Source organism: Hyperolius riggenbachi, chromosome 5 (genome assembly GCF_040937935.1).
Source record: "Hyperolius riggenbachi isolate aHypRig1 chromosome 5, aHypRig1.pri, whole genome shotgun sequence".
In the NCBI taxonomy this organism is placed as follows: Eukaryota; Metazoa; Chordata; class Amphibia; order Anura; family Hyperoliidae; genus Hyperolius; species Hyperolius riggenbachi.
This window is the reverse complement of record NC_090650.1, coordinates 271887830-271910719: the sequence shown is the minus strand read 5'-3', so window position 1 is coordinate 271910719 and position 22890 is coordinate 271887830. Positions and strand designations below refer to the sequence as shown.

Genomic DNA, 22890 nt, shown 5'->3' with positions numbered 1-22890 from the left:
GCGCCCCTCCATCCCTGCCACCCCAGCCATCACACACTGATTGCTATTAGACTAAGAGGCGCCACAGGTCCCACAACCTCCCCAACACCTTAATATCTAGTTATCTGGCTTGCAGTCACTGCCATGTATCCCCTTTTCTTATTTCTCTCTGCTTCAAACACAATTAGGAATGACAGCTGAATGAATTCTGCGCCCCCTCCTACACTGCGCCCTGAGGCTGGAGCCTCTCCAGCCTATGCCTCGGCCCGGCCCTGCATATACCCTGCTACCTATACTGAAGGCACATATACCCTGCTACCTATACTGAAGGCCTATATACCCTGCTACCTATACTGAAGGCCCATATACCTTTCTACCTATACTGAAGGCCCATATACCTTGCTACCTATACTGAAAGCTACCAATATTGAAGGCACCCATACCTAGCTAGCTATACTGAAGGCACCTTTACCTCGCTACCTATACTGCGGGCAACTATACCACGGATCGCACAATTTTTATGTGCAGGATTCGTTAGATTCGGGATTCGAAAGGTTCGAGATATTCGAGAACCTTTTTAGATTCGGATCCGGATTCGGATTCGAAGAAATTGTGGATTCGTCCCATCCCTAATTTTTACTCACGCTGTCTTGGGAAGAGACTTTGTCGGAGGCTCCCGGCTGGGATGCCTGATCCGCCATCTTGTCTGCTTGCCTCGTGACCGGGCCAGTGAAGAATTTCGTGACGGATGGTGTGTTAGAAGCTGAGGTTTGGTTAGCTTTGGTCACCCTCCTTGGTGCCTTTGGGTTAGCGGTCTCCGTGGAGTTTTTTGGGCTGTTTTGCTTCTGCATAACCTCCTGTTTTGTATGCTTCGCTCGGAGCTCAGAAAGGCTGCGTCTTCACGGAACCATGGCAAGCTCCGCCCCCCATGTACAACTTACTCTTGGTTCACTGCCTCATTCTGTTTCCACCAATCACCATCTGCCACGCTTCTTTCCTTACACGTCTCTTATCTCACTCTCTCACAACCATTTCTCTTTCTTGGTTTTTTTGTGCACCACCTCTTTTGTGTGTTCCTCTCCCTTTTTTGTGGGCACTTCTGTTTCTTTTTTTTCTTTGTCAACTGTCTCCAATACCTCTTTTTACCTCTGTTTTTCTCCTCTAACTTTACTCTCTCCACCAACTATCTTCCTCTCTCATCTTTCTCTTAACCACCGTTCTCTCCCTAGAACAACGCTCTCCCTCTCTCTCTCTCTGAGACACCTCTCTCTGCCACCTCCTATTCTTTTCCTACCAGTTATTTTCCACTCTGCCATCTCTCCACTCTCTCTATTATCTCTCTCTCTCTCATCTATCCTATTTCTCTCACTCTCCCCGTCACTTTTTTCTCCTTTCTTCTCCACCCCTCCCTACCCAAATTCTTACCCTTTCTCTCTCTGGCATCTTTGGCTTCTTCCCACTGTCATCTATTTGCTTCTCTTGCTCTTTCTTCTCTTAACACTCCTTTTCTCACCCCTAAATTATTTTGTAAGTTTCAGTGTGCAAAGAGTCAGTATAAATATGTACTGTTTGACTGGCCTACACCCCTGTGACGGTACAGGAAAAAAGGGCGCCGGCAGCTAGTGGACAAAAATGGCGTCGCCATTCACTCCCATAATAAATATCGTTTAATGGGCGCAGAACAGGAAAAAAGGGCGCCGGAGATTATTAACATTTTACAAATGGCGCCCAGAGATTTTGAATGTTTTATAACTGTGCTTATCACGATTTAAGTTTAGAAAATGCGCCTGTGACGAATAACGTTTATAAAAATACTAAACATATTTATCGTATTTAACTAAAACATTATTTATAATGTTATACCTTACTGTTTGTAAAACATTATTATTCACAAAATAAAGCGATCAGTACGTAACGTAAATTGCAATATATTTTTTACAGTCACTATTTGTAAAACATTATTATCCACACAATAAAATTATTTAAAATGTTATCCCTTAATGTTTGTAAAACATTATTATTCACAAAATAAAGCGATTAGTACGTAACGTAAATTGCAATATATTTTTTTACAGTCACTATTTGTAAAACATTATTATCCACATAATAAAGCAATCAGTAAGGGAGGTGGTTAGGTTTAGGCACCACCAGGGGGGTGATTAGGGTTAGGCACCACCAGGGGGGTCTTAGGGTTAGGCACCATCAGGGGGATCTTAGGGTTAGGCACCACCAGGGGGGTAGTTATGGTTAGGCACCACCCGGGGTGGTTAGGGTTAGGCACCACCAGGTGGGGTCTTAGGGTAAGGCACCACCAGGGCAGTGGTTAGGGTTAGGCACCACCAGGGGGGTGGTTAGGGTTAGGTACCACCAGTGGGGTCTTAGGGTTAGGCACTACCAGGGGGATCTAGGGGTTAGGGATAGGTACAGGGAGGGTTCTGTGTGAGAGTAGGGTTAGGTATAATTACAGTACAATATACACCACCAGGGGGTGGTTAAGGTTAGGCACCACAAGGGGGGTCTTAGGGTTAGGCACCACCAGGGGGGTGGTTAGGGTTAGGCACCACCAGGGGGGTCTTAGGGTTAGGCACCACCAGGGGGGTCTAGGGGTTAGGGCTAGGTACAGGGAAGGTTCTGTGTGAAAGTAGGGTTCGGTATAGTTTTAGTAAAATTTTAGTAATACTTACTAATGTTTTACAACACTTATTATGAACGTAGTTATATTTATATCATCGTTATAAACAATATTTTCAGATTTTATTATAAGAAGAAACGACAAATTAAGGTTATTCACAATATACAATTATAGCGATTAAACCTATATTATCGTTTTTTTAACAAACGTAATTATAAGTTTCACTTTTGAAACAGGGAAGATTAACGTTTTCACAATTGGCAATTTCATACACATTATTTAATGATTTCTAAATTTGTAAAACATTATTTGTAACTGAAATACAACACAATATTTTTAGAAACGGTATTACTGCTTATTCGTTTACACCCAGCGCCCTTTTTTCCCGACGCCCTTTTTTGACACCACCCTCGGTTCCACCTATTTTTTCCTCTTATGGTTAGGGACACATTTCTAAAAGTGTTGTGGTGTTGCTGTTAATTGTCTTAGCCTTCTGCTATGTACCTCCTACTGGGCATAATGTATGACTTTACGTTATCTGTGCTACCTTTGTTTGTGGACTATAATTGTCTCAGAACTTTGTCTGTTCCATTGTAATTGTAAAACCTCATGTGATATGCTGGTACTATATAAATCTATAATAATAATATTAGTTCCTTCGGGTGATGTGATATGTACACTTGCCTAAACTTATCCCTGTTCCACTACTTCCCCACTTGTGTAAATTGTGTGAGCTAATTGCATGTCTCCACCTAGAAATGGTTCACATTTATGGTGTTGGGCTCACTATGTAGAGCATTCAAATGTTATTATTTTTTTTTCATTCACAATTCATGTGGTCTAATAATGCAGGTTAAGTAATAGAACATCATTTGCATTAGTTTCAGAATATAAATGTTCTACAGCCGCAGCTATTAGCTGCTAATAGCTTTGAGGATATAAATTATTTTATTATTCAAATCTCCACAGACCTAAGAACAGAGAGACATTTAGCCAGCCAAACTCATTACTAGCTGCCAATCCATCATCAGAGAGTTTTCTGGTCAAAAACTAGCTGATAATAATCTTAACACTGAAAAGTATAATATCCATGTTTATGATTTCTTCTGTTAATGTCATTCTCTCTGTCTTGGCTGGTGCTCATAACAGCATTAGCCAGTTCCAGTTGGTTTGTGAATCCAGACATTTCTTCACACAGCTGGTTGCTTATCTGCAATTGGTTTGTAATAAACTGACCTTGAGCCAAAGTGATGCCCTTCAATGAACACAAAAGTGTAACCAGACGTTAACCTTCTTGTCAGAAGCACAGTTATGAAGCTCATCACTGCTTTTACTCATATGCCAGTACTGCCATCTAAATATGGAAAAACAAGTCTGCAATACTTATAATACAAGTGAAACCTTGGATTGAGCTTAACTTTGTTTAAGAGTAAAAGTTTTTGCTTGTCTTGCAAAGCGTTGCAAGACAAGCAAAAACTTTTATAAAATTTTGATAAGCAAGCAACGTCTTGATATACAAGCACAGAACGTATACTCCACATCACATCATCACAATTGAGCTGATGGTTCTTCTTCCTTTGATGCTGCAAGATTGTACTTAAAGGAAACCAGAGACATCTGAAACAGAAGATTCAATACTTACCTGGGGCTTCCTCCAGCCCCATAAGCACGTGTGAATCCCTCACCATCCTCCTGCGGTCTGCCGTTCAGCCGCGATGACCCCCTGTAACTGGCTCAATCTCATCAGTCGTGGTCTTCTGTGCATGCATGGACCTCCCACGTACACGGGCAGCACGGTGGCGTAGTGGTTAGCTCTCTCGCCAGCGGAGGACTGGGAACGTTTGGCCTGGGGGGAAAACACAAACTAGAGGCCCATGTTCATGGCAGCCTCAGCCCAAATGGTCCCCCCACACACACTTATATCCTAAGAGAGACTGTCCCTTCAAAAGAGGGAAAGTTGGGAGCTATGATGGTAAGAGAGCACAGTTTTTTTCCCACGGACCCTCCAGGCAAGACTCTGCTCTGCATTATGCTGTGTATTTTTACCAGGTTTCCCGCCCTCTAATTGCTAATTGGGCTTTTATTTCCGTCAGCCAAAGTAATGTTTTACATTGCCTTATACAAAAACCTGAATGCAGCAGGCCATGCACCAGCCCTAAATCATTAAATGAGAGGCAGCCTGCGGGGAAATCTCCCCCCTTCCCCCCTTCAGTCCTCCCTTGTCTCTCGTCTTGCAGCGCTGGGTCCCTGGTTCGAATCCCAGCCAGGGCACTATCTGCAAAGAGTTTGTATCTGCGTGGGTTTCCTCCGGGCACTACGGTTTCCTCCCACATTCCAAAAACATACGGATAAGTTAATTGGCTCCCCCTAAAAAAATTGGCCCTAGGCTACAGTACTTACACTACATAATATAGACATATGGCAATGGTAGGGATTAGATTGTGAGCTCCTTTGAGGGACAGTTAGTGACAAGATATATATATATACACTGTACAGCGCTGCGTAATATGTTGGCGCTATATAAATACTAAATAATAATAATAATACGCAGAAGACAATGACTAATGGGAATGGAGCCAGTTACTGGGGCTGATCGCCGCTGAACGGCAGACCACGTGAGGACAGAGAGGGACTCGCACGTGCTTATGGGGCAGGAAGCCCTGAGTAACTATCAAATCTTCTGTTTCAGACATCTCTGGTTTCCTTTAATCTCAGTCTCAGGGCCCTTTCACACCGGAGCGGAGCGGTGCGGTATTTGTACCGCACCCCACTCCTGGGCAATAAAAGTCTATGGAGATTTTCATATTGCCACGTTATGGCACGGCGCAACGGAAGTGATGTTTTCGCCGCATCCCGATCGCAGGTCCAGAACTACATTACCATGCGTCTTCTGCAGTGAGCTACATCGGCCCAGAAGTCATGTTAGTCTATGGTAACGCTTTTTTTTTTAAATTACCGACGTGATGTCATGGCTCGCATGCGCGGAAGCATATTTTTACAATTCGCTTCCGTGCACTTCCCCTCACCTCGAAACAGGAAGTGACCGCAAGCACGTGTCACTTCCTGCTTGGCCCAATGCCAGATAGGGAATACTGCGTAGTATTCTCCAAAGGCCTGTTTATGGCGGTGAGGTGTGGTGCGGCAGAAGCGATGCACCGCATTGCTGCTGCCAGTTTACAGTGTGAATCTGGCCTGTAGCTCTTCAATGGCTACCAATTAACCAGAAGATCCAGGATGGGATAGCTTTTTAAAGCACATAGGATGAATAAGTGTGGAAAGTTTGGGGCTTGTACCTCTAAAACTGTAGGAGGAGTAGCGTACAGAAAATGGGGGGCGCCAATAATAATAATAACTAGATGGTGGTGTTTCTGAAGAAACCACATGATGTTGTCTATGTGTCTGATTGGCAGTATGTGGTTCCACCCACCTTACCAAATTTTATCCCCAGTGACCCACTGTGCCAAGTTTGGGGTCTCTGGCTTCCATACTATGAGAATGCATACATTTTCTCATTGAAGTCAATAGGGAAAATCTAATTGTTTTATTGTGGCTCCTCCCACTTTTTTGAGTCCCCAAAATGTGACAGAATTTTCAGCTTCACCCCATGACTAAGTGACCCAAGTTTGGTGAGTGTAAATTCAAAGCTGTACGAGTGGCAAAAGTTTAAAAATTTCCAATGAAAGTCTATGGGAAAAATGTGGTCTTCGGGGGGCCGCGACAGGGGCACGGAGGGTGGGATTTCTTAACAAAGCACAAGCAACCTATTTGGGTATGAGCCGAACAAGTGTCCAAAGTTTCATAACTGTACTCCTAAAACTCTGGGAGGAGTGGGGTATAGAAAATTGCTAAATATTCATTGGCCGATGGTAGCTCCGCCCACTTTGGGGTGCCCCCTCAAAATACAAATTTTTATTTGGGGTGACACCAACAATATGTGGTCTGAGTATGGGGAGCGTAGCTTCAAAACTGTACATGTGGCAGTGATTTGAAAATTTTCCTGTCAAAGTCAATACGAAAAAAGGGGTCTTCTGGGGTCTGCCACAGGGGCGTGGAGGGTGGGATCGCTTATTAAAAACACAAGCAACGTACTTCGCTATAAGACGAATAAGTGTGGAAAGTTTGGCGCTTGTACCCCTAAAACTGTAGGAGTAGTAGCGTATAGAAAATTGGGGGACGCTAATAATAAGAAGAATAAGAACGAGCTGAACTTCAAGTAATATGTTGGCATTTCATAGCCAACATAATAAGAAGAATAATGAGCTGAACTCGAAGAACAATATGTTGGTTATTTCATATTTCATAGCCAACATAATAATTTAGGTGAAATCCTCCAAAGGAGGCAAAAAACAACTATTACTGGACATGTTCCTTGTTTAAGCCACACAAAGAAGAAAAAAGGTTAGGGTGAGCCAACAGATAGCAATGATTTTTTTTTTTTACTTTATACAGTACTTTGTATTACATTTTCTTCTAGAAATGTTTTTGGATTGTGGAAGGAATCATCTGAGTTTCCATGAATCCTTATGGAGTGCTTTGGTTTACAAGCATTTTTCTGGAACAAGCTTTGTGCACACTAAAAGATGCACAAAGCTACTATGCAGTATAGCGGGTGCAACGTTATCGTGCTGTGCGCATGGTAGCTTTGTGCATCTTTTAGTGTGCACAAAGCTACTTAAGGGGCACTAAGTTCAGATAAGGCACACTAACCTCAGACAAGGCACACTAACCTCAGATAAGGCACACTAACTCAGATAAGGCACACTAACTCAGATAAGGCACACTAACCTCAGATAAGGTTAGCGCTGTAGTTTGTGCCCACTAAGTGATAAGGCACACTAACCGCCTTAGTGCCTGTTAGTGAATCAAGGCCCTTATCAATAACATACCACTTAAACCACCAACAAGCAAGAAAACACTCAAAATAATGTTGATAGTACTTTTCACCAACTTTTTGATACTACTTCCATTGCAAACTGCTGAAAAGTTATTTTTAAAAGAAGTTGAAAAATTATCTCCTAGAAGAAAACTTTAGAGTAAAAATAATTGAGTAATAGCCAGAGAGTATTGCTGAAATGTTAGCGAATTGGATGCCATAACCTCTTGGATGGTCTAACCATTTAAAAAAATGTTCTCACTCAGGGGCGTAACTTGAAATCACTGGGCCCCCCTGCGAAAATTTGGATGGGGCCCCTCTCCAACCCCAGGTATAGGTGCCGAAGCAGGTGGTTTCGGTGTACAGAGGTAACCGCCAGGTGCCCCCAGTACAGATAGCCAGGTATAGGTGCCCTCAGTATAGCTAGGTATATGTACCTTCAGTATAGCCAGGTATAGGTTCCCCCAGTATAGAGAGGTATAGGTGCCCCCAGTATAGCCGCCCCCAATATAGCCAGGTATAGGTGCCCACAGGATAGCTAGGTTTAGGTGCCCCCAGTATTGCCAGGAATAGGTGCCCACAGTATAGCCAGGTACAAGTGCCCACAGTATAGCCAGGCATGGGTGCCCACAGTATAGCCAGGCATGGGTGCTCCCAGTATAGCCGGGTATAGGTGCCCTAAGTATATCTGGGTATAGGTGCCCTCAGTATAGCCAGGCATGGGTACCCCCAGTATAGCCAATTATAGGTGCCTTCAGTATAACTAGTTATAAGTGCCCCCAATATAGCCAGGTATAGGTGCCCTCAGTATAGCTAGGTATAGGTGCCCACAGTATAGCCAAGCATGGGTGTCCCCAGTATAGCCCCCAGTATAGCCAGGTATAGGTAGCCAGTTAGGTGCTCCAGGGTTGCATCGCATAAGGGGAGAGAAATGGCCACCCATAGAGGCGGGGAGGGAGGGCCATGGAAGAGGTATGTCCACGTTCCATGCCTGCTGCCGCCAATTAATGCTGAAGGGGGAAGCACTGAAGGGGGAGCCCGAGGTGAGGGAGGGAGGAGTGGCCCCATCGTCTCCCCTCCCCTGCGACCCCTCCAGCCCTAGGCATCCCTTGCAGCCCCTATTGTTACGCCCCTGTTCTCTTTGCAGATGTATGTATATCATTACAGTCACCCAACCACTATTGAACTAATGTTCTTTACCCGTCAGTGTGATAAATCTAATATGATGCTGAGAATGTTTGGATTTTCTTTTCAAATCCATAGCAAACTTATAAAATAGAATATAGATATAGAATATAGAAAATTATAAAACACCTAGGGCCCGATCCAATTTACTTTTTTCCAAGTTTTCTACTAGGTGATATTTTCAAATCTTATTAATAAAATGCATCAACTGAACAGATCAACAGATGAAATTCAGTTTTCAAAAAATGACATGCATTTTGGTCATACCAACAGTCGTGCACCATACAAAATAAATGGGATACAGATGGGGACATTGAACTTGGAAAGGGACTTAGGAGTACTCATTGACAAGTTAAATAATCATATTCAATGCCAAGCAGCTACAGCTAAAGCAAATAACATTTTGGAATTGGGATGCATTGAAAAGGGAAATAAGTACTTAGGGTGCTAGCATAATATTGCCTGTTTAACTTTCTAGTAAGGCCACATCTGGAATATGGAATTTCCTTTTGGGCACCACATTACAGGAGAGACATTGCAGTTTTAGAGCAGGTGGAGAGACAAGCAACAAAATTGATTAGGTTGGAAGGTCTTATTTACCAGGAAAGGTTAGATAAACTGGGATTCTTAAGTCTGGAGAAAAGACGCCTTAAGGCTCATACACACGTCCAACTTAACGCACAACCAACCACACTACTTGACCATTGCACAACAAGTGGTTTACACGACAAGTAGATACACACACGCCAACAAACTAAACAATCAGCTCCCTTAACCACTTGAGGACCTAGGGCTTTCTACCCATTTTTTTTCCATTCAGACCACTGCAGCTTTCACGGTTTATTGCTCGCTCATACAACCTACCACCTAAATGAATTTTGGCTCCTTTTCTTGTCACTAATAAAGCTTTCTTTTGGTGCTATTTGATTGCTCCTGCGATTTTTACTTTTTATTATATTCATCAAAAAAGACATGAATTTTGGCAAAAAAATGATTTCTTTTAACTTTCTGTGCTGACATTTTTCAAATAAAGTAAAATTTCTGTATACATGCAGCGCGAAAAATGTGGACAAACATGTTTTTGATTAAAAAAAACCCATTCAGTGTATATTTATTGGTTTGGGTAAAAGTTATAGCGTTTACAAACTATGGTGCAAAAAGTGAATTTTCTCATTTTCAAGCATCTATGACTTTTCTGACCCCCTGTCATGTTTCATGAGGGGCTAGAATTCCAGGATAGTATAAATACCCCCCAAATGACCCCATTTTGGAAAGAAGACATCCCAAAGTATTCACTGAGAGGCATAGTGAGTTCATAGAAGATATTATTTTTTGTCACAAGTAAGCGGAAAATGACACTTTGTGAGAAAAAAAAAAAAAAAAGTTTCCATTTCTTCTAACTTGCGACAAAAAAAAATAAAATCTGCCACAGACTCACCATGCCCCTCTCTGAATACCTTGAAGGGTCTACTTTCCAAAAAGCGGTCATTTGTGGGGTGTGTTTACTGTCCTGACATTTTGGGGGGTGCTAAATTGTAAGCACCCCTGTAAAGCCTAAAGGTGCTCATTGGACTTTGGACCCCTTAGCGCAGTTAGGCTGCAAAAAAGTGCCACACATGTGGTATTGCCGTACTCAGGAGAAGTAGTATAATGTGTTTTGGGGTGTATTTTTACACATACCCATGCTGGGTGGGAGAAATATCTCTGTAAATGACAATTTGTTAATTTTTTTTACACACAATTGTCCATTTACAGAGATCTTTCTCCCACTCAGCATGGGTATGTGTAAAAATACACCCCAAACCACATTATACTACTTCTCCTGAGTACGGCGATACCACATGTGTGGCACTTTTTTGCACCCTAACTGTGCTAAAGGGCCCAAAGTCCAATGAGTACCTTTAGGATTTCACAGGTCATTTTGAGAAATTTCGTTTCTAGACTACTCCTCATGGTTTAGGGCCCCTAAAATGCCAGGGCAGTATAGGAACCCCACAAATGACCCCATTTTAGAAAGAAGACACCCCAAGGTATTCCGTTAGGAGTATGGTGAGTTCATAGAAGATTTTATTTTTTGTCAAAAGTTAGCGGAAAATGACACTTTGTGAAAAAACACAATTAAAATCAATTTCCGCTAACTTGTGACAAAAAATAAAATCTTCTATGAACTCGCCATACTCCTAACGGAATACCTCTGTAAATGACAATCTTTTGATTTTTTTACACACAATTGTCCATTTACAGCGGTATTTCTCCCACCCAGCATAGGTATGTGTAAAAATACACCCCAAAACACATTGTACTACTTCTCCCGAGTACGGCGATACCACATGTGTGGCACTTTTTTGCACCCTAACTGCGCTAAGGGGCCCAAAGTCCAATGAGTACCTTTAGGATTTCACAGGTCATTTTTGTTTCAAGACTACTCCTCACGGTTTAGGGCCCCTAAAATGCCAGGGCAGTATAGGAACCCCACTAATGACCCCATTTTAGAAAGAAGACACCCCAAGGTATTCCGTTAGGAGTATGGTGAGTTCATAGAAGTTTTTATTTTCTTTGTCACAAGTTAGCGGAAATTGATATTAATTGTTTTTTTTCACAAAGTGTCATTTTCCGCTAACTTGGGACAAAAAATAAAATCTTCTATGAACTCACCATACTCCTAACGGAATACCTTTGGGTGTCTTCTTTCTAGAATGGGGTCATTTGTGGGGTTCCTATACTGCCCTGGCATTTTAGGGGCCCTAAACCGTGAGGAGTAGTCTTGAAACCAAATGTTGCAAAATGACCTGTGAAATCCTAAAGGTACTCATTGGACTTTGGGCCCCTTAATGTACTTAGGGTGTAAAAAAGTGCCACACATGTGGTACCGCCGTACTCAGGAGAAGTAGTATAATGTGTTTTGGGGTGTATTTTTACACATACCCATGCTAAGTGGGAGAAATATCTCTGTAAATGACAATTGTTTGATGTTTTTTACACACAATTGTCCATTTACATAGAAATTTCTCCCACCCAGCATGGGTATGTGTAAAAATACACCCCAAAACACATTATACTACTTTTCCTGAGTACGGCGGTACCACGTGTGACACTTTTTTGCAGCCTAGGTGCGCTAAGGGGCCCAACGTCCTATTCACAGGTCATTTTGAGGCATTTGTTTTCTAGACTACTCCTCGCGGTTTAGGGCCCCTAAAATGCCAGGGCAGTATAGGAACCCCACAAGTGACCCCATTTTAGAAAGAAGACACCCCAAGGTATTCCGTTAGGTGTATGGCGAGTTCATAGAAGATTTTAATTTTTGTCACAAGTTAGTGAAAAATGACACTTTGTGAAAAAAACCCAATAAAAATCAATTTCCGCTAACTTTTGACAAAAAATAAAATCTTCTATGAACTCGTCATACACCTAACAGAATACCTTGGGGTGTCTTTTTTTCTAAAATGGGGTCACTTGTGGGGTTCCTATACCGCCCTGGCATTTTACGGGCCCAAAACCGTGAGTAGTCTGGAAACCAAATGTCTCAAAATGACTGTTCAGGGGTATAAGCATCTGCAAATTTTGATGACAGGTGGTCTATGAGGGGGCGAATTTTGTGGAACCCATCATAAGCAGGGTGGCCTTTTAGATGACAGGTTGTATTGGGCCTGATCTGATGGATAGGAGTGCTAGGGGGGTGACAGGAGGTGATTGATGGGTGTCTCAGGGGGTGGTTAGAGGGGAAAATAGATGCAATCAATGCACTGGGGAGGTGATCGGAAGGGGGTCTGAGGGGGATCTGAGGGTTTGGCCGAGTGATCAGGAGCCCACACGGGGCAAATTAGGGCCTGATCTGATGGGTAGGTGTGTTAGGGGGTGACAGGAGGTGATTGATGGGTGTCTCAAGGTGTGATTAGAGGGGGGAATAGATGCAAGCAATGCACTGGCGAGGTGATCAGGGCTGGGGTCTGAGAGCATTCTGAGGGTGTGGGCGGGTGATTGAGTGCCCTAGGGGCAGATAGGGGTCTAATCTGATAGGTAGCAGTGACAGGGGGTGATTGATGGGTAATTAGTGGGTGTTTAGGGTAGAGAACAGAGGTAAACACTGCACTTGGGAGGTGATCGGACGTCGGATCTGCGGGCGATCTATTGGTGTGGGTGGGTGATCAGATTGCCCGCAAGGGGCAGGTTAGGGGCTGATTGATGGGTGGCAGTGACAGCGGGTGATTGTTGGGTGGCAGTGACAGGGGGTGATTGATGGGTGGCAGTGACAGGGGGTGATTGATGGGTGGCAGTGACAGGGGGTGATTGATGGGTGATTGATGGGTGATTGACAGGTGATTGACAGGTGATTGACAGGTAATCATAATATTGCACTGGCGAATTGATAAGGGGGGGTCTGAGGGCAATCTGAGCGTGTAGGCGGGTGATTGGGTGCCCGCAAGGGGCAGATTAGGGTCTGATCTGATGGGTAACAGTGACAGGTGGTGATAGGGGGTGATTGATGGGTGATTGATGGGTAATTAGTGGGTGTTTAGAGGAGAGAAGAGATGTAAACACTGCACTTGGGAGGTGATCTGATGTCGGATCTGCGGGCGATCTATTGGTGTGGGTGGGTGATCAGATTGCCCGCAAGGGGCAGGTTAGGGGCTGATTGATGGGTGGCAGTGACAGGGGGTGATTGATGGGTGGCAGTGACAGGGGGTGATTGATGGGTGATTGACAGGTGATCAGTGGGTTATTACAGGGAAGGACAGATGTAAATAATGCCCTGGCGAATTGATAAGGGGGGGTCTGAGGGCAATCTGAGCGTGTAGGCGGGTGATTGGGTGCCTGCAAGGGGCAGATTAGGGTCTGATCTGATGGGTAACAGTGACAGGTGGTGATAGGGGGTGATTGATGGGTGATTGATGGGTAATTAGTGGGTGTTTAGAGGAGAGAATAGATGTAAACGCTGCGCTTGGGTGGTGATCTGATGTCGGATCTGAGGGCGATCTATTGGTGTGGGTGGGTGATCAGATTGCCCGCAAGGGGCAGGTTAGGGGCTGATTGATGGGTGGCAGTGACAGGGGATGATTGATGGGTGGCAGTGACAGGGGGTGATTGATGGGTGATTGACAGGTGATCAGTGGGTTATTACAGGGAAGGACAGATGTAAATAATGCCCTGGCGAATTGATAAGGGGGGTCTGAGGGCAATCTGAGCGTGTAGGCGGGTGATTGGGTGCCCGCAAGGGGCAGATTAGGGTCTGATCTGATGGGTAACAGTGACAGGTGGTGATAGGGGGTGATTGATGGGTGATTGATGGGTAATTAGTGGGTGTTTAGAGGAGAGAATAGATGTAAACGCTGCGCTTGGGTGGTGATCTGATGTCGGATCTGCGGGCGATCTATTGGTGTGGGTGGGTGATCAGATTGCCCGCAAGGGGCAGGTTAGGGGCTGATTGATGGGTGGCAGTGACAGGGGGTGATTGACGGGTGATTGACAGGTGATTGACAGGTGATTGACAGGTGATCAGGGGGGATAGATGCATACAGTACATGGGGTGGGGGGGGGGGGTCTGGGGAGAATCTGAGGGGTGGGGGGGTGATCAGGAGGGAGCAGGGGGCAGGGGGGGGGATAAAAAAAAATAGCGTTGACAGATAGTGACAGGGAGTGATTGATGGGTGATTAGGGGGGTGATTGGGTGCAAACAGGGGTCTGGGGGGTGGGCAGGGGGGGGTCTGATGGGTGCTGTGGGCGATCTGGGGCAGGGGGGGGGGGAAATCAGTGTGCTTGGTGCAGACTAGGGTGGCTGCAGCCTGCCCTGGTGGTCCCTCGGACACTGGGACCACCAGGGCAGGAGGCAGCCTGTATAGTACACTTTGTAAACATTACAAAGTGTATTATACACTTTGTATGCGGCGATCGTCGGGTTAACATCCCGCCGGCGCTTCCGTATGGCCGGCGGGATGTTGCGGCGGGTGAGCGGCGCCAGGCGGAGGCGGAGGATCGCGTCACTGATGACGCGATCGCTCCGCCCATGCCCCTACAAGGACGCCGCCATTTGTCAATACGGCGGTCCTTGCGGGGTCCAATTCCCGGTCGCCAATTGTATATACGGCGGTAGGGAAGTGGTTAAATACTATACGTGCAAACTAAACAACACAACATGTCTGCATTAAAAAATAACAAAGTTGTTCAAAAGACTTGTACACACGTTCCAACCTGCATGATAGTTGGGCAGATTGATCCACCGGTTAGATCTGGCAAACAACCTGTTATCAGTTGGTTGTCAGGTTGTTTGCCAGCCGTACACATGTCCAACTATCTTCCAACAGAACAGAAAATGGTTAAGCAGATTTTTGGAACTTGTGTATGGGCCTTTAGATGAGATCTAATTAACATATAAATACATCAGAGAGCAATAGAAAAGCTTGGCAAGTTAGCTTTTTGTTCCTAGGATTGTGCAAAGGACTAGAGGACATGATCTTCACATGGAGGAAAAAAGTTTTTGCCATTTATTTAGGAAAGGGATCTTTACAGTAAGAGTGATTAAAATGTGGAATGTATTAAAACAGGAAGTTGTTATGGGAAATTCTATATCTGTGTTTAAAAGAAACCTGAGATGGGGGAATTAAAAAAAAAAATGCACACATACCTGGGACTTTCTCCAGCCCCCTTCAGGCTGTTCGCTCCCTTGCCATCTTCCCGGGCTTCCTTTGATCCTCCACTAGCCGGCCTGTCAAGTCCTACAGTCGAGGTATACTGCACATGCATGGCTTGGCCACACAGATGCCCCCATCACGCTCCCGGCACTGGGAGCATTCTATACAGAGTGCTCGGGAACGAGAACATAATGGGGGTGGTAAGCGCACAGCCAGACTGTGCATACACCGACTCACCCCAACTGGAGGAATTACCTGGCCAGCTAGCGGAGGATTAAGGTGGCCTGAGAGGATGGTGAGGGAAAAAACAGCCTAAAGGGGGCTGGAGGAATACCCAGGTATGTATATATTTTTTTTCAGTTCCTTGCGTTGAAAGACATCAATGGTTATAATTACTAGGTAATTCCAGACGGTGTTGATCCAGGGATTTTATTTCATTGCCATGTGGAGTCAGGAAGCATTGTTTTTCCCTTTAGGGGCTAATAGACCATGCCTTGTGAGAGTTTTTTGCCTTCTGGATCAACAGGGATATGTAAAGGTGCAGGCTAGTGTTGTGCTTTATTTTCTGGTATAACTCAATTGACGTATTACTTTTTTCAATCCAAATAGCTATGTAACTATGCCTTAACTTCATCCCTTACTACAACTCCCCTTCAACACTTTCAAGAATGCCTTATGGCAATCCAACATTGCAGCATCTCATTTAGGAATAATTTTTGGTATCTATGCTCCCTACTCATCCATAAATAAACAGGGAGGGAAGGATCAATGGGTGCTATAGCCACATCTTTCCATTCACTAGCAAAGAAAGAGATGGCCAAGGCCCAGATCATTGTAATGATGCAGTGCTGCTACTCCAGTAGTCAATGCAAACAGCGTAGAAAGCCCCAGTATTTATCATAAGTAGTGCTTCCAGAACCTGTATGAGTATAAAAGGAGGATTGAGTGGGAAGGGGGCCTCCTTACAGTGGCGTAAGCTAAGGAGCTGTGGGCCCCAAAGCAAGTTTTACATTGGGGGCCCCTAAGCACTCTATACATAACATTTGATACGGCGCACCAAAACCTGCCAATGGCGACTACAGTGTCAGAGGTACAAGGAGGGGAGGGGGCGCAGTTTGTTAGTGATTACCACTATTCAAAGTATCTATAGAAGTAATTATTATGAGCACAGGACCAATAGAGAGCTAATACTGCAATTGAGGGAGGGCCCTTCAGGGCCCCTGTGACCCAAGGGCCCAATTGCAGTGACCACATCTGCAACTCCTATTGCTACGCCCCTGCCTCCTTAGTTTTAGTCCAGGGGAATGGCGCAAATTCTTTTACTGTACACAAGGTTTAACTCTGCATTTCTAAAGGAATAAGATGAGCTTTAAAATTAACTGTGATAGCTCATACAATTATTATTTAGATAAAAACAGGCTGAATGTATTGGGTACTAATCAAATCCAGCCTTTCCTGCCACAGCTTTGGTGTAGGTAGAATTTCATCATTACAAAAAGCAAGGGTGGTATTTGGAACCCCAAGAACAGAGGAAACTGAGACGCCAATGAGCAGCAACTGCTCCTCTGTGGCCCACACCCATTCTTGTATGTACACCAATATTTTTGTTAATTTCTATGGTCAACAACCACAGCCGTCTAAAATATAAATTAGAAAACAACACTAGGAAGCTATTGCTTCAAAAATAGAAGGACCCTATTCCCCCCTCAACCAGGACTAGGCAGATGATGATAAAAAACAATTTGAGAACAGAGAAATTATTATATGTTCAGACACCAGGTAAATTTGAAAACATTTTGCGAGCTTAGCTGGACACTGCAGGTCTTGCTGACTTTGGTCTTACCAGGGATAGGCTAGGTCTCGAAATAGGAATTGAATTTACTAGTTTGTGATTACCACTCTATCTGTCTGTAAGCAACTATTTTTTACCTGCAAATCTATGTTGACGATGCTGCTTGATTGTTAAATATTGTTTAAGAAGCCATGTTGGATTTTGTGTACTGCATATTCTGGCATATAAGACGACCCGCGTATAAGCAGAGGTATTCACTTTTCCATCAGAAACCATGAAAAAGTAATTGACTTGTGTATAAGCCCCTCCACAGTAAAGCCCCCTCCAAGGTAGCCAAATGTGCCCCCAGTACAAGTCAGCTCCCCCTCCCCATAGCTAGATGTGCCGCAAGGATGATACAGCTGTATCTCAGGACGCCACTAGATGGCATCATAGATATGAGACAGAGCGAATACCACACAGGAAGAATTCCAGATCACTGCACCGCTGACATGTTGCTTACACGCTCTGCTCCACAAGCCAGGAGACACAGGTAGTCTTGAACAGCAAACTCTGCACACCATGTTGCAGGGGATGGAGGCCATGGAAACAACAGGGAGCCAGATGGCAAGAGCAGGATCGCTAGTGCACAATCTATACGCTCCTCTGCCAGCAACAAAACTTGCTCCACCATCTGTTCTGCTGCACTGACTTGCATATAAGCCAAGGGGGCAACTTTTTTAGCACATTTTTTGTGCTGAAACATTAGGCTTATACACAAGTTTATACAGTACTTAATATCTGACCTCTGAAGGATGTGACCTATTTTTTTAAATTATGGCCAAAAAAGGTTAATTTGCTTCCCGTCAACAGCACTTGTTATTGACAACCTTTCCTTATATGTGTGCTGAAATACCTGAAGCGTATCTGCATTTTTCAGGGAAAACTTTGTTGATTTAAAAAACAAAAAAAACACAACCTTACTTCACATTAAAACGAGCTAAGCTGAATTCTCATATCCAGCTAAAATACCTGAAGCATTTCTGCTTCATTTAAAACTGACAGGCAGATAATCTCATTCTTGTGTAAACCTCAGGTCGCAACTTTAGTGGGGCATGTAGCCAATTCAGCAATTTTTCTGTTAATGATTCCTAAAACCCATTAGCTTTTCCCAGAATAAAATTCCACAACAAATTGAAATAAAGATGTCATCAGTTTACCTCAAGCTATTTTAAATGATGTAATTCTTCTCCACTCTTTTCAGTCCACTCCCAGAAGGAGAATAAGAAGAACCAAAAGAACAATTTAACTCTTCAGGTGTAATGTGAAACAGTTGTGTACCAATATATTTTCTACTATAACTAGTTGCAGAGACCATAATCCTAGTTTGAACAGTCCTTGTAATCACTTAGTAGATATTCTTTCTATACAGGAAAGCCTGGAAGTTAGTAAGGTTTGACAGAAACTCAGTTTCTTTGCATTTTTATGCAGAGGTAAGCAAGCAAAATAACAATAACTCTTTTCAAGCACCTAATAACAATGGCCACAGAACAGTTCTTGTAACACATTTAAAAAAAACCCACAAAATCAAGGCTCCTCACCTTGAGCTAGGACATTTAAACACTTGTAGATTTAATGGGGAGGTGCTGGAAGGGGTGTGGCAAGCAAAACAGCAAAACATCAAAATGAACTTCTGCACACTCATGCAAATCCTCATGCGAATCCACTTACAAAAAGCATGCAGCAATCAATGCTATCCCTACAGCTAAGTTAAAAGCTGGGATTTTCGTTACAAGAATAAAGTCTCTTGCGTAGTCACATACACCGCGTAGAGGTAGCTCAGTGTCGTATGTGTCCTAACTTTGGCCCTGTAAAAGTGTATGTGACTACGCAAGAGACTTTATTCTTGTATGTGACTACGCAAGAGACTTTATTCTTGTAACGAAGATTTAACTTAGCTGTAGGGACAGCATTGATTGCTGCATGACTTTTGTAAAGTGGATTCGCAGGAGCATTTGCATGAGTGTATGGAAGTTCATTTTGATGTTTTGCTTCTTGTAACACAGTCATACAAGTTTTATGATGGATATAATAGGACTAGTAAAAAAGGCCCGTCTATTTAAATAATTGGTGCACCCGCGTGACGCACATACATTTACATCTGGTACATCATATTGGATAGAACAGACTCACATTTATATCTGTAAGTAGCACTTCCTTATTCCTTCTGAAGCTGAAAGCATTGACCCCACCTCTTCAGCCTGATTAACTCCCCTGCCCCTCCCTCCCCTGCTGTCTGCCTGCCTGGATCAAATTACTTATCTTTTCACAGTGTGTAAGAGAGAGAAGACAGAGGAAAACTGCTGCAGCCATCTTATAATGTCTGTTTGTTATAATTATTTCAGATGTCTGTCTGCCTGCCTAGGATATATCACATGAACATGAGGGGAGGAGTTATGACATAAATCCCCCAGCATCCCCCAGTGCATCACTGTGTGTGGGCACAGGAGGGAATGTTTGGGACGGCCAAGTTGTAGGGCACTTGTGCTGTGTCCTCTAAAGTAACAATGCAGAGGGCAGTCACAATAACATGGGACAGCATGGACCATGTCACTCCCCTGGCTTAATGCCTGCAAGATGTCCTGCAGTGAGAAAATGGCTATTGGTGAACCAAAGCACCTGTAACGTCCTCTTTTTACATTGCAAAAAACAGGTGATTTTACAATATGATATACTTTTTATATAGTTTTTTTAAATGCAATTATAAAAAATAGCCGGGCTTTAATCTACAGTTTGCCATTGTCAGCTGGTTCTGCAGACGATTTCAGAAAATACATTACAAAGGAAACTTGCGTCTAGGCGAACTTATAAGGTATAGACCTAAATTACTATTGAAAGATGATAATTAGCTGACAAGTTAACACGCTATTTTAACATAACTTAGTAAAGGGTTTCTTAATAAATATAGATAGCCTACCATGATGGTGTGTTTTGGAAATTTGGAATGGACAGTCTTCACGAATTCCACAAAGTGTTCTGAATATCCATTGGCTACATCTAGACAGATGTATCTGATGAGAGGAATGGCTTCCAAAATGCTGCTCAGTTTATCCAAGTCTGCTTGACTGCTGCCTGAGCTGGCTGCTATATGCTGCAACAACACAACATTGACACTGTGAACATAAAGAGAAGCAAAAGAGAACAGATAGCAACTAAATTATCCTGATAAAACTATATGATACATAAACGTCAAATCTCTCATTGTAATTCAAATCACTTTCATTATAGTATACTCAGGTGCTCTAGACCTGGACTCTCGTGTGGTATGCTTACCCCTGGGGGTACTTGATGGGTACAGGAGTTACTTGAATTTGTCATAGTCAATCTTGTACAGTGAGTTTGGGGGTTAAACAATAATAAATCATATACAAGGATGCAGAATAATTATTGTAAGTTAGTTAAAAGCATAAAGGAATGTTTGAAAAGCATGTATGCTTAAAGGTGAAGTACTCCTAACTAGGGATGGTCAGTGATGCAAATCATTTTGAGTTGATACAGCATTATGCAAATTTTGTTGGACAGCATGTTTGGGTAACAATCTTTGGCAGATTTGATCACAGAACTAACAGCACCCACATATAACATTTGGTGACCAATTCAATCGATATTCTGATTGCATAAAAATTTCAATGTAAAAGTAAATAAGACCTGAACTTTAGATGTAGGTCTTAATTTTTATTATTATTTATTGTGTATTACAGAACCTATGGTCATGTCACTAACTGTCCCTCAGAGGAGCTCACAATCTAATCCATACCCTGGGTGTTTCAGTGCCTTGACACCTTAAAAGAAGCACAGAGACAATGGGTGCCCACATAGCACAATATGTAATACAATTGGTGTAAGAAATAAGACAAGAAGATACTCACAAAGGTGGGATGCATAATGGGCAACCGACTACTGGAGGCAGGTGGAGATGTTTAGCCCAACTCCACTTGGGTGTATAGCCTAGTCTAGATGCGGTCACTCTCTTGGAGAAAAAAGGTTGGTGAGGTGACCTCTGCTATGTATAACAATGTGAGAGGCCAGCCTATACCCCTCCAACCAACAAGGTGGGGGTATGAGTAAGCACAACGGGGGTAAGAGGCGCCCAAGCGTTAAAAACAAGTAAAAAGAAAAACAAGGTGGCTTACCTTAAAAAATGACAATCCCATATGATAAATAGCCAGAATGAGAGGTGCTCATTATTCCGGCTTTTTTTTTACTGCTGGCACTGTAATTGGCATGAGGAAGCGAGCTTGGACACACGAAACGCGATGACTATGCTAATGTATTCAATTATCATATGTGATTGTCGTTTTTGAGGTAAGCTACCTCCTTCTCCTTTTTATTTGTTTTATACACCCTTGGGTGTCTCTTACCCCTGTTGTTCTAATCCATACCGTAGTCATAGTCTGGTGTCCTTATGACAGTCAAAAGCCAAGTTTGGGGAGCCAATTAACTTACCAGGATGTTGTTGGAAACCAGAGCACCCATAAGAAACCCACACATACAAACTCCATGCTTATAAGTAGTACAACTGTTCTAAAGAAAAATGCACCATAAATGTATTATTTCCCATGTCATTGGTCCCTACAGTTAGTTTAATAATCTAACAGGACTGAATAAGGTTTTGGACCAGACCATCTTCTTTCGTCTGCATTTTACACTGGGACAAATGTATATTCCTTATATATGCATACATGTGTATTTTAAATGTTATATTTCCTCACAATAGTGGTCCATTAAGCCATTTACATTCCATGACGATCTGTATGTGCTACACATGTCCAAACATTTCATTATTATTAGCTTCTCTGTACACAGTGAAGAGTAAAAGTAATTCTGTTAATGTGTAATATCTTCATGCTATATGTATTCAATTACTTACACATTTACATAACACTGACATTTTCCACAAAACTTGTCAGAGAACATTAAACAATTTATATTGTTAACTCTCTCTGTCAGTAAAAAAAGCTACACAAACGTGAGAAGAACGTGTCTTTACCGGACTCAAACCTGGGATTCTTAAACTATGACACAGTTTATGGTACCGCTGTCCCTAGTTTATGAGTCAAAAGACTCCTCAGCGCTAGGCTCTAGAGATGGCCCGAACCTCCAATTTTCGTTTCGCAAACCGGGTTCGCGAACGTCCGGTTCCCGCAAACTTTCGCGAACCGCAATAGACTTCAATGGGGAGGCGAACTTTGAAAACTAGAAACATTTATGCTGGCCACAAAAGTGATGGAAAAGAGGTTTCAAGGGGTCTAACACCTGGAGGGGGCATGGCGGAGTGGGATAGATGCCAAAAGTCCCAGGGAAAAATCTGGATTTGACGCAAAGCAGTGTTTTAAGGGCAGAAATCACATTGAATGCTAAATTGCAGGCCTAAAGTGCTTTAAAACATCTTGCATGTGTATACATCAATCAGGGAGTGTAATTAGAGTACTGCTTCACACTGACACACCAAACTCACTAACGCACTGCAAACAGCTGTTTGTGTTGTGACGGCCCTGCTGGACTGGTGTGCACCATGGCGAGAGTGCAGACCTTGTCGGTTTTCAAGCCCATATGGTCGCCGGGCTGAGGTAGCTGAATGACAGAACAGTCACTGTTGTCCAGCTGATCAAATTTGGTCTGTAAACAATGAAGCAACTACCTTATCGTGGATGTGAGACCCCCCCCCGACACACTCATATAGCCGTCGGTCATTGCTTCATTGTGATACGCAAGCCCCTTCACCAAGGCAAGGTAATGATCACGAAGGGGAATTGGCACATGT

The 22890-nt window shown here is 43.3% G+C and overlaps 1 protein-coding gene across 1 annotated transcript in view; it reads right to left on the bottom strand.

The window, feature by feature from the left end:
- GMPR (guanosine monophosphate reductase) overlaps window positions 1-22890 on the bottom strand; it is a 124803-nt gene that overhangs the window by 61801 nt on the left and 40112 nt on the right. The window contains exon 4 of the mRNA XM_068234647.1: window positions 20044-20217. Coding sequence (XP_068090748.1) covers window positions 20044-20217 — 174 coding nt within the window. The remainder of the gene's footprint in view (window positions 1-20043; window positions 20218-22890) is intronic.